We start from the raw sequence: 15,523 nt of genomic DNA, 5'->3' as shown, positions 1-15,523 counted from the left end.
AAATGACTGGTGACAATGAAGTGTTGTCCTTTTAGTCTTTTGGCAGCAGCATTGGTTAAATGATGTAGTTATGTTAAGTAAAAGGATTAGTTACAAATTCAGTAACCAAATTAGTAACCTAATTCTTCTATCTCTTTCTTCTTCATTCTTCTTCTTGCTTTCTGAATATCTCCTGAATTCTGTTCTCAATTTAATTCATCTCTGAAGAGTTTCTCTGCATTTCTTGACATAATATTCTTGTTCCTGACAGCCGACTGTACAAGGGAAGGAAGATCGTGTGTGACTTTAAATGGGCTAACCCCAATGGTTATTGCAATCTTCTTGTCTTGCAAAACATAACCAAACCCTTGCTCTACTTTTTCTCTAAAGAGTGGTTAGAAGCACTCCCTTAATTGCTCGATTAGAATAGAAGTAATGTAAACGTTGTCGATTGATATTAAAAAATAGGAAAGAAAGAAAGAAAGAAAATTGGTTAGAATGTTACAACAGAGATGAAAATTGGTTAGACTATAACATACCGAGAAGAACTTTGAAGTCTTAGATTATTGCCATTTTCATTCTCAAACCATTGATTTTATTAAGAGATTAGTAATCAACAATCATTATCCATTGACCTATATATATATATATATATATATTGACCTAAAGTGAGTCGCAATTTGAAGGAGATTTACGACCCTTACGACAAGCATCAATGGTGTACTCTAAATTTTAAGAATTTCATCAATAGCGAGACAATGGATTATATGATGAGATAGGAACTTAATTTTGCAACACCTACTGCACGGCCAATGGTTATTTCAATATTGATAGTCCAAATTAAGTTCTCAAACTCTATGGCATTGCTTAAAAAAAGGCATATAAAATAAATTTCCAGTGAGACGATAATAAATCTATAGGATTTTCTTTTAATTTCAAAGAAAAATCTATGGATGCGTTTGATAAAACTAAAGTCTAAAATCTAAAATCTGAATCCATTAAGATAGTAAATTGTTAATTATAAAATCTAATAGATTTGAGTGTATATCACATTCACTGATAAATGAATAGCTTATCACTTAATTTTGGGACATAATTTTGTCTAGGAAATTTAGTGCCACTTAATTAATTCAAATGTTCAATTTTTTATTATCAAATACGTATGAACATGTTAAGATTTGAATCTATTAAATTTAAGTGTCGAATTGAATTATTAAACAGGATCTAAATCGTAAGAGGGGAAAGTGCAAAGGGACGCATTTGAGCTTGTACCACACATGAAATGGTGCTTAAAATAAAAAGGTTAAGGAACTTTCATTTTAGAGCCTATTCTTCGCTCTTCAACCATTTCTTGTTCCTATATCCACCCGAACCCAACTCATGAGTTCATGATTGTTTCAGAATCTCTATGAAAAAGCACAAATTAAATTTTAAAGGATATTTATATGCTTGCAGATGGTAATATTAAATTTGGTTGTATTATATCATCGATGTTTCCCCCATGTAGGGAGGTACGGGGCTCTTCCATGAAGCCCATAGCTGAGAGGCTGAAATGAGGAGCGCGCCACTCTGCGGAGCCTGTTACCAAAATCCTGGGCCAGAATTCTGTTGTCTGATAAATTCCTCCTCCACCTGCTCTTGCGTCCAAAACAGGTATTATCAATATTCAACCATTTCAATGGAGAAGAAGAAGGGTTCGAAATCCCCTCCACAATTTCCCTGTGTCCTCTAGTTTATCTTTTACGAGAAAAAAGAAAAAAAAAATATTCTGAAGTAAGATTTGAAAAATTGGAAGACGAAATAAATCAGGCTGTTGAGCAGAAAAAGAAAAAGTTAGGAGCAGAAATCCTTTATCAAGGTAGAGCTGACTTGAAGAGACATGATTACTACATCTGAAAATGATTAATCACTTATTTAAAGAACGTGTACATCCCTCAATTTGCCTAACATCACTAATACCAGTACCAACTACAAAGCTTGACATCTTTTTGCTTTCTGGATGCAACTTCAGATCTGATGCTAGCTAGTACTAATTCAATTCTTTATTTTCTACGTAATCCTGCTTTAACAACAAGTGGGACCTCCATAATACACTAAGCTCTCTGCTAATCCCTTGATGTGTTCCACGTGCCACAGCCTTTTCATTCCTCAGTGAATATTTTTCGCAGCTTTGCCTTTCAATTCTGCTAATACGATCAACTTTCTACGTAGATGAAACCCAAGCTAATTCAAAAAAGACGATAAAGAGAACTAAAGCTACACTTGTCTGCGTCTTTCATGTCCCTTGCTTTGCCTCAACAATCCACTTTTCAACGTTGCGCGAAACCAGTAATCGGCCACCGCATCTTTAATCGCTTTAGCTCGACCTCTCATCTTTCATGGATTCCAGGGCTTCAAATCCAATTCCATGTCTTATGTCATTCACCCACATGCATGCAGCGACTTTGATCCCTGTGGGGCTGCGAAGCCCTTTTTCATCATTATTTTCTTTCCCTTTAATTTTATCTATTTACAAAATGAAAACCTAAATCAACGTGAAAAGCTCGACCCACTCCAAAAGAAAAAAAAAATCAACTCATCTGAAAAATGTAATTGTATGCCATGTGTAACGAGAAATCTTGAAGATAAAAAAAAAAAAAGAGGAATTGGTCGAGTTTTTCAACTAAATGTCACGTGTACCAAAACCTTTTCTCCTTTCTTGGTAAAGGGTGCCAAGCCCAAGAGGATATTCATTCCCTTATTATTCTCCTTCAAGGCTTCAACTTTGGAGTCATGCACATGCAAAATCTAGTCATCAAGCAATATTCATCCTAATTCAATCTATGTCTGTGGTGGGTCAGTCTGATTAGTCGTGATCATGATCAGTGTGCTGGGAAGAAAAGTGGTGAAGAATCTCTCTGTAGCTTCCCATCAGAGACTCTCACTTTGCTCATCTTGTTTTCGCACCAATGCAACTGCTCCTCATGTACCTCCCTCATTCTCAAAACCCTTGATACCACTTTCAGGTCAATGAAAGCCATTAATATCTCCATCTCCTCCTCCAGCCTCAATCTTCTTCTCCGCAAGCACTTTCCAGACCGCCTGAGCTCTTTGAGCTTCATTTTTTTCTGCAGATTTATTTTCAAGGAGATATGAAAAACAAAATCGTTTACTTTCATATACGAGTTCTTAGGGAGTTTGTGAAGGAAGTCAGCCCTATGCTTTAACTCATTAAGATTTTTTATACCGTATGACAATGTATTCTTAATTGTGAAAATAAAAGTTTGCCCCTTTGAAAACCTTTTGCTACATTTAGTTAAAGAAAAGACCCATTCAACAAGTGCCCACTTGACACCCGTTAACATGTCATTCGGTTCTTCTATATATGCAATGTAGTTGTATAGGTGTAGTGCTGGATCGTAATCCTCTTTGCGCAGTGATTATTTTATTCTCTTTCTATCTTGCAATATATGTATATATATATATTACGTTGATGGCAAAAAAAAAAAAAAAAAAAAAAAAAAGTGTAGACAGATCGACTAACCTTTTTATTTACTTTCTTTAATAGGAGAAGAAGCGTGGCATCAGCTGAGCCTCTTCGGTTTCTTCTGAAAAAGGCTGCCAGTACTTGACAGCGACTCTCCTTGTCTGCTTTGAGGAAATTCATGAATGTCCTAATTGATTCTTCCATGATTATTAGAAAAGAATCCGAGGAAATTCTTGCTCCCAAACCTTCGTCTTTTTTCTCCTCCTCCGAATCTACATGGTGGATGGATAGTAACAATTTTTTTGAAGTTACTAACTTTAGTACTCGAGAGTGCTGAATTAATTCAAGAATTTAATACTATAAAGATTACAACTATATCACTTCCGAACTGCTTACTATGACCCATTATGACTTGTCAAAATTGCTCATGCAAACCAATTTTTCTTCTTTTTTTTTTTTTTAAAGTTAATTGCCAACATTTCATAATAGTGCATTCGACTAGTCAGATGCTGGTAACACATGAATTCCAGTAGGTCCATCTTTATGATCAGAAGGGTCATAGTATGTGTTGATTGGTCAAAATAAGCCAAAAGTAATATATCACACAGTTTCTACATAATGATATTCCTCAAGTAATTAGAGTAATTAATTTACTTAAAGTTTGGTTGGTTTTGTTGTAAAACAAACAGAGGAAAAATATTGGCTTATATATACTTATTAATGCTTAAGAACATTTAGGTAATTCTCCCAGCAACCAAGATATGGGAAAGATTTTCCACCAAAAAGAAGAAAAAGAAAAGGCCAAGATATGAAAAACTTTTTCCGAACCATGTTTAACCAAAAAAGAAAAAAGCAAACCATGTAGGTGGGTCTTTTTAACAAATTCACGAGTCTGACTATGGAAATAGAAGAACACATTTTACTGAAATTGCTAGTTATATATATATATATTTGTTTCTAAACTCTAAACCTACATTGCACCTGAATTTTTACTTATCTGAAAAGAAGAATTGCTGCCAAAATTTCAGATAAATTTGTTAGAGAAATCAATTACTTTCTCTGTAAGTACTCATGGTCAAAACGCACAAAGTTAATGGGATGGGACAAGGGAATATTGGAAATGACTAGTAGTACCTCGGTATTCTGGAACTTGAAGCAACTTTGGGGCCAAGCTTCTCATCCGGGCATAGATTTCAGGTCTCTTTCCATGCTCATACGGCTCATTCTCAACATATCTTTGTAAAAGCACCAAGAATTGCTGAAATTGCTGGGCCACATAAGCAGGACAACCAGGGTCTTGTTCCCTTCTTGCAGCTCTTAGGCGTTGGAAGTACTTGTAGTTCCAATTCAGTGCCTCCCATGTCCAACATATTTGTGCTACATATGTACCCTCCAGCTCATGGTATGGGTTGCGACGGAAATCTGATGAGCTTTTATTTTTTGCTGCCAACTTATATACAATCCTGTCCGATATTGATCTTGGGCATGCTTGTATCGACTTCAATGATTCTGAAAATTGATTGTTTCAACATTGTTGCAAAAAAAATTCATCAAACCAAGAGCAGGATCAGTTATTTGTGTTGTGATTTTGCTAGTTACTTTCCAATATTTGGGGACACAAATTGTTCTAAAAAAGATGGATTATAACAGCAAAGTTGAACCAAATGGCGTGCCAAACTGCCAGATTTCACCTCCCCTAGCCACAGTAGACAGAAAAGAATGAAGGAGAGAAATGTATGTATAGCTAATACAAACCTGTTTCATGAAGTTTCTGGGCACTGATTCTATCTAGAAACAGCATTTCTTCATCATATTTTTGGAACACCGTGTAGGACTCCCACTTGGGACAACTCCTTCGTGAAGACGACGAAAATGGATCATCGGTACCCGAGTCCCTGTAGTTAATATTTGAGCTTCTCCATTCTGAAGAACTCTTAGAAGTTGATCCAACTGTACATGAGTCCCCAAAGATATCTTCCTCATCCTTTCCTTCAGGTTGAAGCAGCTTCTTGCTTTCCCTCTTTGACGGTGCAAACACCAGAAAATTTTCATCTCTTGTGAAAGTGGCATCTTTTTCCTCATCCTTGGCAATTCCCTCTTCACATTTTGCTGAAAAAGCAAAAACAAACAAGAGCCAACGATCAGGTCTATCTAAGATAGCAATACGGAGCACTAATTAGTGCTCCAAAACACAATAACTAAATTTAATTATCAAAATTAATTAATTTACCCTTATTATTTTTATTATCCATAATCAAGCCACTTTTCATCTGATTCAAGGTCCTTCTTGAAGTGGGGTCATTTTTATTTGTCTGATAAGCATAAGAAGAATCAGTATCTCTTGCTGGGGGAATCTCTTCTTCACCAACAGCTTCATCACTATGGACAGATTCTAAAGCCGCTGAGCTATAAACAGACAGTTCTTCAGAATTATAACTTGCTTCGTTGCACTCTTGGCTGAATGCCTCCTCGTCAGGGTTCACAATTTCCTCTCCTGGAACTCGGATTGGATCTTCATGGTCACTGTTTTCCTGCATAAAAATTAGTGTTTCACCACCATCAAGTATATTTGTCTCCAAGGGACCACTTTGCTGCATGGAATCTGCATGAAAATGTCCATTTTCTTGTTCCACTTCTTCATCAGAAAATTCCCCGTATTCAAATTCATTCTGATTCCTACAAGAACAGCAATATTACTTGGTTAAGAGAAAAAAAAAAAGGGTTGGTCCATTCAGGGGAAAAAAGGAAGAGGATTTACACATATATATATAATTAAGTACCTTGAAAAGAAAAGATTGCCACCAAGGAATCTAAAGAGTTTAGCAAGCAAAATGGAAGTGACGTAGAAGAAGATGAAGAGAAGTAGGAAGGAGCTTGAGGCATTGTAAAACAACCCAGCAATGGTTTCTCCGGGACATTGCATTTTTTGGATTTGGTTATTGGCTTATTGCTACTTGACTACAATAAGGTTTGAGTCCCTAACGATCCTATCCTAGACAAAGCAAAACAAAGTGACATTCAAAAGGTGAGCTCTTTATTTGCTTTTCTTACTTCCCTTGTTTGGCAAGATGGCCTATCTTCTAGTTTCAAAATGACTTTTGTACCCTGGTCCTTAAGAAACCTTTTATCCTTTGTCAAGTTTCAAATATCCTTTGGCTCAGACAAGCAAAAGGATTTTGCTGCAAGGAATATTGATACTATTCATGGCAGGCTTTGCTTTGAATACCAAATGAAGAGTAAAGTGACTCTGAAATTGTAATTTGGAAGACTAATGAAGATCTTTGTAGTGACTAATTCAGGTTCTTGGTGCCAGTTAATTATTTTATTTCAAGAACATTATGATTATGTACATCTAATGATCTAAACAACTTGAGTAAAATGGTACTGGAGTTTGGATTAATTTCAATATCACATTATATGATTTGATTTTTCTTTTACCTTCAGTTTAGTCGACGTTTACTAATAATTAGCAATACCAAAGTATTTTAAATATATCAAGGACCAGAGCTAGGGGAACTCGAAAAAGTGCAAAGTGTAACTAAATCAAAATTCTGGGTGCAAATTAAGGCTCTTTTTCATCGCTTGCTAAATGGTTAAATATCGGCCTGAGTATTGTAAGGCTAAGGTAAATTTTAATTTCCCTGTCTAATTAAAAAAAAAAAAAACAAAAATGAAAAGAAGAGAACAAAATTAACCTTGGCCACACGCATCTGGAAACATGTCCGACTTGTTCTTTCTAAAAGAAATGTTAAAATACTAAGTGCTACCATGGTTTTTCGTTGTTTAGAAATATTAGTTTCAAAATCGTAAGAGTACATATATAATAGAAAACTGCTTCTACGTTTGATGGGATTAAATCGACTGTGTTGGGTAAGTTTATTCTTTGCATCTTTGTGGAAGGAAGGACCATAATAGTAGTTGAAGGGTGCTTTTGTCATTTTGAAGTTTTCCCATGAATCTTTCGTTAATAATCATCCCTTGTCTTTAACTTGGCCACTAAGGTTTAGTGGATGTGCTTTCTACTAAGATTTTTGTCCCAGTGGATACATGAGATCGACCCTCAAAATTCATTAATATTAATTTGAAAAAGGTCAACAATCAGAGGATCTTCTCATGTTTCGGCCTGCAGGAAAATTGAAGAAAATAGCAATTGGAAAATTGGAAGGGAAAAGGACCAAAAGGTTATGGGTTTCCCAGCACGACCTAGACCTATACTTGGCCAGATCTTGGTAAAAGAGAGCTTTACACGTTAAAAAACATGCCAATCAACTTTAATGAATTGGAATTTGTTGCGTTTGTTGGATGATATTTGATCAAGTATTTCACTTCTTAAAAGAGATTATAATATAGATCCTGCTGGAGCTTTAATTTAGTGATAGAACGATGAGGTGGAAGTACAAAAAATTAGAGATTATGATTTTAGGATCTCACTGTACACTAGGGGTGGGCGTGGGTTGGGTACCCGCCCCCATTCACCATTTGGCTGACCCGACCCGTACTTTACGGGTCAGCCATTTTCTGACCCTTACCCGCCCCGAATATCAGCGGGTACCCGTTCCGCCCCGTTTATCATTTAATTTTTTTTTAAAAAATGATTTATACCAATTTAATTTTATATTTTACATATTCATCTAAGATTTAATAATTTTTTTTTCTAAAAAAAGGTTTCCCACCAAGAAACAAGCATATGAAGAGAATATAAGATAAAGGTAAAAAATTAAAAGAATTCAAAATCAATAAAAGTTTGAAATAAATAGCACAATTTTTAATATATATATTCCACGTTAATTAAACTTTTTTCTATAAAATATAAGATCATGGCCTTTACAAATGAATCTTGTAAATAAACTATAGTCTCTCATATTTTGTAATGCAATTTATTCAATAAAATTACTTATTTAGTTCTAACTTATTATTTTATAGTGTGTGTATAAAAATAAAAATAAAAATAAAATATATATATGCGGGGCGGATCGGGTATCCGCGGGTTTTTAATTATGTGACCCTAACCCACCCTGCATCTTAGCAGATACCCGACCCTCTTTTGACCCGATCAAATAATAAAAATCGGATATCCTAATTTTCGGATCGGATCGGATCGATGTAACGAGTTTTCGGGTTAGCGGATAATTTTGCCCCCCCTACTGTACACACACGTAAGTTTCTACTGATTGATGAGTCATTTTTTTTATGTACTATTAATGTATATACGAGCGAATGTAAATGTATATCATGTAATTTAATTTTAAATTTGAAATTCACTTTTTGTGTTGGTTGCATACATTTTACATCTGTTAGCGTAAAGCATTCAGTATATTGATAGTGGTTAAAAACTTAATTCGTAATTATATGTTAGTATCATTCATTTGTTGGTAAGTTCGGTTTTCATTGATTTGTAATTTGTTAGTATTTTCTATTTTGTTACAATTTGATACCACCACTAGAATCTTAAATTTGTATTGACATCAAGACCCTTTTTTTTAAAAAAAAAATATATAAAGAGAATTAACAGTACTTACCCTTAATGACTCGAATCCATGACTTATTGATTACAGGTATTTCAATCAAGAACTAGACTTGCATTTCAGTGTCAGGAACTTAAAATAATCCATTTCCTCTTCTTTTAGATGTATGGTTCAAGTGAGGTGTATTGTGAATTGATTTCTCTTTATTACACCCGCTGTCTTCACTGCCATTGTATTTTGGTTTATGTATGGTGCTGTTGAAGCAAATGTCATACCCATCCTCCAACGGATAAACCCATCGTCTCTTGGTGACCTGGATTCGGCTCGACATAGGCCGGGGGCGCTTGTAAGGCCGGGGCCTGTTCCTTTGGTACAGAGTGTCCGAGTTTGGTGACTAATGTAGCCCAGCCCTTGTTGATTTAAAACTCGTTGGCCCACCTACCAAATCCCTTCCAGAAATCTTTCCTAGCCCTCGCCTAGGTTAGGTACATGTAAAATTTTCTTCAGGTTTCAACACTGCCACAAAATCTTGAAACTCCATCTTAATCACACTTTTTGTAGCTGGAGACGTAATTAGTATTTAAGAAAAGAGTAAATTTTATAAACACTATCACAGTCTAATGTACGATACATATGCAAAATTTGAGTTTTAAATTCAAATTCAGATTTTGTATCATGCGTTTAATGGTAAAAGTGTATATACTATGAATGTATAGAAAAGTAATTTTTAAAAAAATCACTTTCACTCAGAGTAGAGAATATTTTTTTTTTGTAATTCTACTAAAATCATATAAAATAGTGAAATATTATACTTCATTCTTCTAAACTTCAATCAAGAAAGATTATCAAAATACATTACTAGCGAATTGCCTAATCATTCTTGTGCTCATTTGCACATAATTTTCATTAAAAATAAAAAATAAAAAATTCTGCTCCTATTTGGGTTGCCAGCATAAGTTCCTTTCTTTGAGTTGGCAAAGCACATTTCACAATTTCTCTTCAGTTTAACATCTCATCTCAATACTTAATTATATGCTAGCAAGAAGTGCTTAACATCTCATCTCAACACTTAATTATATGCTAGCAAGAAGTGCAAAGTATAAAGGCCAATTCATATGATCTCACCAGGAAGTTTACTATAGTGTCAAGTGTTTGGCTTTACCTTCTTGAATAGAAAAGAAATCGCTCAAGCTTGTCATTTTCAAATGAAGTTGCCACATTCGTAGTATTCGCACTTGACAGTTGCAAGAAACCCTATAGTCTGCGAAACAACTTGTGCGTACGTACGTGTCCAGAAAGCTACTGTGCATGGGGGGTGCGTACATTTCTAGAAGCTCTTTGGTCGATCCACAAAAGGATAATGAAGACATTAAGGTCACAACCACAAAGGACCAAATCAAAGATTCAATTCACATTTGCTTTCGGAAGTTCACTAACCCACTCCAATGTATATTTCTAGCAATAGTAAATCTTAAGCCTCAAGACTTCAAAAGATAAGCCCTTAATTTGTTGTAACTTTCACACTTACTAACAAGCTCAATTACCCTGAACTATGTATGTGTGCGTTGGACGTGTCCATCGTCGATCTCTCAAAGAGTCTCTAAGGATATATGTGTGCTGTCTCAGGTGAGAGTGTGTGTGTGTGAGAGAGAGAGAGAGAGAGAGGAGAGGAGAGGAGAGGGCCGCGGGGGGGGGGGGGGGTTGTGTTGGAGGGTTAAAGATGAAGTACATGAAAGTTCTTGTTAGGATTGAAAATGTGAAGGCTTGAAGCAGCAACCATAGAAATCTTTGAAATCAAGACTGACGCATTAGATACAGTCTTGTGGTTTGGTGAACATTTTTAACCACTCTCACTTCAAATAACCTTTGCCCCCTAGCTATATCAAAAGATTTGATTTGGTGCGAACTAATCTACCTTAAGTTCCTGGGATAGTTTTAACTTGTTTCTTTGATGCATATGATTAATCACCATCACCGTGATGGCTTTTATTTGGTAGCCGCTGAATGATGTATGGTCATCGATCCCATGTATGCAAACAATGTAGAGGGCTAGCTAGAGATGATAATCCTCGTAGTGAACCAAAATTCAAGATTGTTGTACCATGCAATGGCCATAGACAAATGATGTGATCAGGTATATATCCCATTTGAACCATTCGTCCAAAAGACAAAAAGATTGTAACAAAAGAGATTAACCTCTTTACTCAACTCCCTCTCCCTAGGTACCCCTAATCAATCATTAAATTCGTTAAGAAATTTCTTTAAGGCCAGCTTACCAAAGGGCCCCATTCATACTATGATCTCTGCTCATGATCATCAATTCTACGACCCACATCTCACACCAACATACACGTGCACAAAGCACACACTAACAGGTACTTAGGAAAATGCCAAGTGGCTGATAATGGTTGCGTATTAAGAATTGATAAAGAAGCCTTGTTCCCATTGGAGGGAGAGATGAGGTCAGGCGGACTTTTTGGTGGGTAGAAATGGGTGAAGGTGGTTGGACATGCTATGGAAGAATAATATCTGCTATTAGATGTAACACTGACTCAACCCTGCGGCCTAAATTAATCGTCACTCATCTAATCACAAAGTACACAAAGTAATCGTCACTCATCTAATCACAAAGTACACAAAGTAAATGACAAACTTAGGATATGATATGCCATAATTTAAAAAAAAAAAAGAAGAAGAGCAAGAAGAGGATGGATCATGGGCACATTTTAAATTCTGGTTACAAAAGTTGCCATTTGTTCATGAATTTCTGCTGATCCAGCCAGTTAGTGGTAATTACTTCTAAGTGATATCCCATATTTCAATTATTGGAGACAATACGAAGTTCTAAATTCTAATGGCAGATAAGGAAATGGGACATCTCAGCTCTCCTCAGCAAGTGGCAAAACTGTAATTTCAATAGAATAGAAAATCTAAAATCTTCCTGGACTATCTTTGTCAATATGTTAGCTGTAATAATCAGAATAAAGAAAGACTAAGAATAGCTGCTTCTTCTTGAAGGATGACGGTATAGAAGACAAAGTCGGAGGCTGGCACCATTAATACCCGAGCCCTCCTGCATCCGTACTTGGTTAAATTTTCCATTTTTCATCACTGCTTTCAAGAAAGCAGATTCCGACAGGTCTCTTTTTAGTAGCTCTCTAGGAGGCAGAAAATGGAGGAAAGTCTTCCTCCAGGGTTCAGGTTCCATCCCACTGATGAAGAGCTCATATCTTATTATCTTTCCAACAAGGTTTCTGATTTTGGTTTCACCTCAAAAGCTATCACTGATGTTGATCTCAACAAGTCTGAGCCATGGGACCTCCCAGGTAGCCAAATATGCTAGGGTTTAGTAGTTTCCTTTGCTCAATCAAAAGAACTTTTCCCCAATTCTCAAATTTGAAAGAATAAAATCATTTGTCTAACAGTTGAATGCAAGACAATTGCAGTATTTCATGTCTTTCACCCTTTTCATCCCTTTGGAACTAATTCTGAGATTACTATGAGTTATTTATTCTTGTTAGTGATTGTAATTTTACCTAGTTGTATCAATTTTCTGCATGTTGTGTCATTGGCACTTTCTTTCCCTCTCGAAACATATTTGTTCGTATCTTAGCTTTTGAATGGAAATCCTGGTGCATAATAGTATGCGTACTTGTACACTCAAGAGAAAGAAAATGTCAAAGGAATTTCTTTCATTTTTGAAGGCATTTTGTGTTTCAAAACGTAATTATATTTTACATAAACTGCTTTGTTCAAATTTTTTTTTTTTGTTCTTGTTGTTTAACCTTCTTTTTGAAAACAAAAAGGAAAAAAGTGGGACAAGTTTGACTTCTAATTATATGTGTAAAATGATAATCATATAGAAGCTGACACTCTTCTTGCTTCCTAGCGTTCTTGGCCTTACCTTCATTAGTAATTCTTAACAATTTTTTTTTTTTGTGATGATAGTGGTTAAAGGTCCTACGGTTTAAATTTGAGACAAGGAATTGTGTTACAGAAAATGTAAACAACTTATACTTAGTCACCTGCTACTTTGTGCAAACTAAATGAGATATAAAATGCATTGTAATTGATACTACAGGTACCCATGTAGGCTAATTCATAGTTAGTTGCCTTTCACAAATTAAGGATATACACAAATTAAGGATTTGGTTTGCATGGTTTAAATGTTGTACAGCCAAAGCCTCCATGGGAGAAAAAGAATGGTATTTCTTTAGCTTGAGAGACCGAAAATACCCAACAGGAATGCGGACCAATCGAGCTACAGAAGCTGGCTATTGGAAAACAACAGGAAAGGACAAGGAGATCTTTCGTGGTGGTGTTTTGGTTGGAATGAAGAAAACCCTTGTCTTCTACAGAGGTAGAGCTCCCAAGGGTGAGAAAACCAACTGGGTCATGCATGAATATAGACTAGAAACCAAGCTCGCATTCAAAACTTCAAAGGTAACTCCGCTATTTAATTTCCCTAGCTAGTGAAATAAAGTATCATACTTCTTTTTTCTTTTCTTTTCTTTTTTGCTTTGGGTAGTAATACAGCACTATACTCATTAGGCCAAAGCCAAGAGGAATAAAGTTCCATATATTCATCATTGAGCAGTCCTTTTTCTATTATGTACAAATTATATATATATATATATAGTAATATACAAGTCATTTGATGCATCTATTGTTCAATTAAAGATGTGATCCATAAATGCCTTTACATTTCATTTATGCATCCTAACCTGATCTAGTGCAGAAAGGGTAGGGGGGCACAAAAATCTAGCTTATTTGATCCGCTTCTAGTAGTTACAACTCTTTTTTAAGTGAGTTACAACTATAATTAGTTAAGTGCATGCTTGATTACAACTTTTTTTAAGTGTTTGCTTATAATTAGTTACAACTATGTTTATATTGAGCTAATCTGCATACAACTAATATTTTATAAATATGTTTTGCGCAGGAGGAATGGGTGGTTTGTAGGGTTTTTCAGAAGACCGCAACAGTGAAGAAACCACAAGCAGCGCCATCCTCACCACAATCACTAGAATCTCCTTGTGATACCAACACATTTGCAAATGAATTAGGAGATATCGAGCTTCCAAATTTTAGTACCTTAGCAGTTAATTCAGCAAACGGGATCTTCAGCAACATTTCTCCACAAACTTTCTCCACTGACAATCTCAACAATGCTTTCAACTGGGCAGCACTAAGAGATGCAGCAAATGCTCTCCCATCACTCTCTTCTTGGCCTTCTCCTAGCTTACTAAGTACTGCTAATCTTGCAATGAGTGCCCCTTTGCTTCTGAGGGCGCTGCAGATGAGGAATTATCAGCCCACGGAAGCAACAACAGCCAGTGCCGATTACTCATTTATGCCACAAGGGATGATTTCTAATCAGTTTGGAAATGATTTTAGCTCGCATCTGGCGGCTTCTTCGTCGTCTAATAGGGTTTTAGATCATCATTCTGTGCAGCAACAATCGCAGGAGCAACCATTTAATTTGGACTCCAACATTTGGTGAGGTGCCTAACTGACTAACTGCTTGTAAAATTAGTGTTGGTTAGTTTATTATCGTATCCGATGCTCTGTGGATCCAAGACGATTATTGCAACTGGCAAGGCATCAAAGAAAAAGGTGGATCATACGTTGAATAAGTTCGATAGCGTTAATAATATGTGCAGTCTACTTAGGTCAAGAAGTGATGAACTGGGGAAAATCCCTAGTCATTGTTGTACTTATTTTCGTCAGAAGATCAAGCATCCTGCATCGTCAATTTCCATTGTAAAGTGTAAGAACCCATTAACATGAAACTCCAAACTATTTGTCGACTCAACGTTATGCAATATATATAATTCTCCTTCTCATGCAGAGTCCCTCCCATATAGATTCTATGAACCGTATGCAATCATGAATCATGCTTTCGAAGAAGCCAATGTTGCATGCGCGTAGTTAACATGGTCTTAGCAAGATTTCACGACCATATTTAGAGGAAGATCATGCATTCAAAGTACAGGAGTTAAAAAACTCCATCACAAAAAGGGTCTTTTACATTTTCATCAACGAGATAAAAGGGTCTTTTAGACTCAATTGATCTGGGACATGAATCTTCTCATTTGATTCCTTCCTTGATAGTCGTGGCCCTTTGTCCGATATCATACTATCATTTCATCTGTAAGAATTATCTATTAAAAGGGAGACTAAATTTTTTTCCTTTTTTTTTCCATCCGTGCACCAAAGGCTGGAAATGCACCCTTTGAGTATGCCGGCACTCTTAATCTTTTCTTGACCACTTTCTTTCTCTATTTCTTATCAATTACAGCCAATAAAGAAACTTACTAAAGTCTCTCAATGGTGTTGGGAGATAAAAACAATACATAAAACTAACAATGCAATGATTTTCATCTTCAGTATTTCAGCTGCTCCATTTCAATGGGGGTCGCATCCATATTCCATTCATTGTTCAAAAAGTATTGCAAGGGCTCAAGTATTGGGGTTGAAAAAGTTTGATTTGGTTTAGTATTGTTTCAATTATTACTGATACAATAACATAGTCTAAAGACAAAGTAGCAAACGACAAGTCAAGAGAAAGAAAAAAACTAACTTCTAGATTTGTCTTTTTTTTTTTTTTTTT

At 35.8% G+C, this 15,523-nt stretch overlaps 2 protein-coding genes across 2 annotated transcripts; one reads left to right on the top strand and one right to left on the bottom strand.

Annotated features, from left to right (window-relative positions):
- Positions 1 to 1,862: 1,862 nt before the first annotated feature.
- LOC113738788 (uncharacterized) lies at positions 1,863 to 6,453 on the bottom strand. The gene is made up of 6 exons (XM_072045718.1): positions 6,226 to 6,453; positions 5,676 to 6,121; positions 5,201 to 5,554; positions 4,580 to 4,954; positions 3,503 to 3,717; positions 1,863 to 3,086 (listed from the first exon to the last, which is right to left on the bottom strand). Exons 1-6 carry the CDS (start codon positions 6,366 to 6,368, stop codon positions 2,841 to 2,843), a joined length of 1,779 nt encoding a protein of 592 aa, XP_071901819.1. The 5' UTR covers positions 6,369 to 6,453; the 3' UTR covers positions 1,863 to 2,840.
- Positions 6,454 to 11,943: 5,490 nt separating this feature from the next.
- LOC113738532 (NAC domain-containing protein 77-like) lies at positions 11,944 to 14,760 on the top strand. The gene is made up of 3 exons (XM_072045717.1): positions 11,944 to 12,236; positions 13,088 to 13,353; positions 13,853 to 14,760. The coding sequence occupies exons 1-3, from the start codon at positions 12,083 to 12,085 to the stop codon at positions 14,411 to 14,413; spliced, it is 981 nt and encodes a 326-aa protein (XP_071901818.1). The 5' UTR covers positions 11,944 to 12,082; the 3' UTR covers positions 14,414 to 14,760.
- The last annotated feature ends 763 nt before the right edge of the window (positions 14,761 to 15,523 follow it).

The sequence above is a fragment of the Coffea arabica genome, chromosome 4c, assembly GCF_036785885.1.
Source record: "Coffea arabica cultivar ET-39 chromosome 4c, Coffea Arabica ET-39 HiFi, whole genome shotgun sequence".
Taxonomy (NCBI): Eukaryota; Viridiplantae; Streptophyta; class Magnoliopsida; order Gentianales; family Rubiaceae; genus Coffea; species Coffea arabica.
This window is presented reverse-complemented; position numbering and strand designations above follow the sequence as displayed.

Coding starts and splice junctions, on each gene's coding strand:
- LOC113738788 (XM_072045718.1), bottom strand. CDS start 6,368: ATGCAATGTCCCGGAGAAACCATTGCTGGGTTGTTTTACAATGCCTCA. Junction 6,122..6,225: donor GGCAATCTTTTCTTTTCAAG/GTACTTAATTAT, acceptor CTGTTCTTGTAG/GAATCAGAATGAATTTGAAT. Junction 5,555..5,675: donor GGATAATAAAAATAATAAGG/GTAAATTAATTA, acceptor TTGCTTTTTCAG/CAAAATGTGAAGAGGGAATT.
- LOC113738532 (XM_072045717.1), top strand. CDS start 12,083: ATGGAGGAAAGTCTTCCTCCAGGGTTCAGGTTCCATCCCACTGATGAA. Junction 12,237..13,087: donor TGAGCCATGGGACCTCCCAG/GTAGCCAAATAT, acceptor AATGTTGTACAG/CCAAAGCCTCCATGGGAGAA. Junction 13,354..13,852: donor TCGCATTCAAAACTTCAAAG/GTAACTCCGCTA, acceptor TGTTTTGCGCAG/GAGGAATGGGTGGTTTGTAG.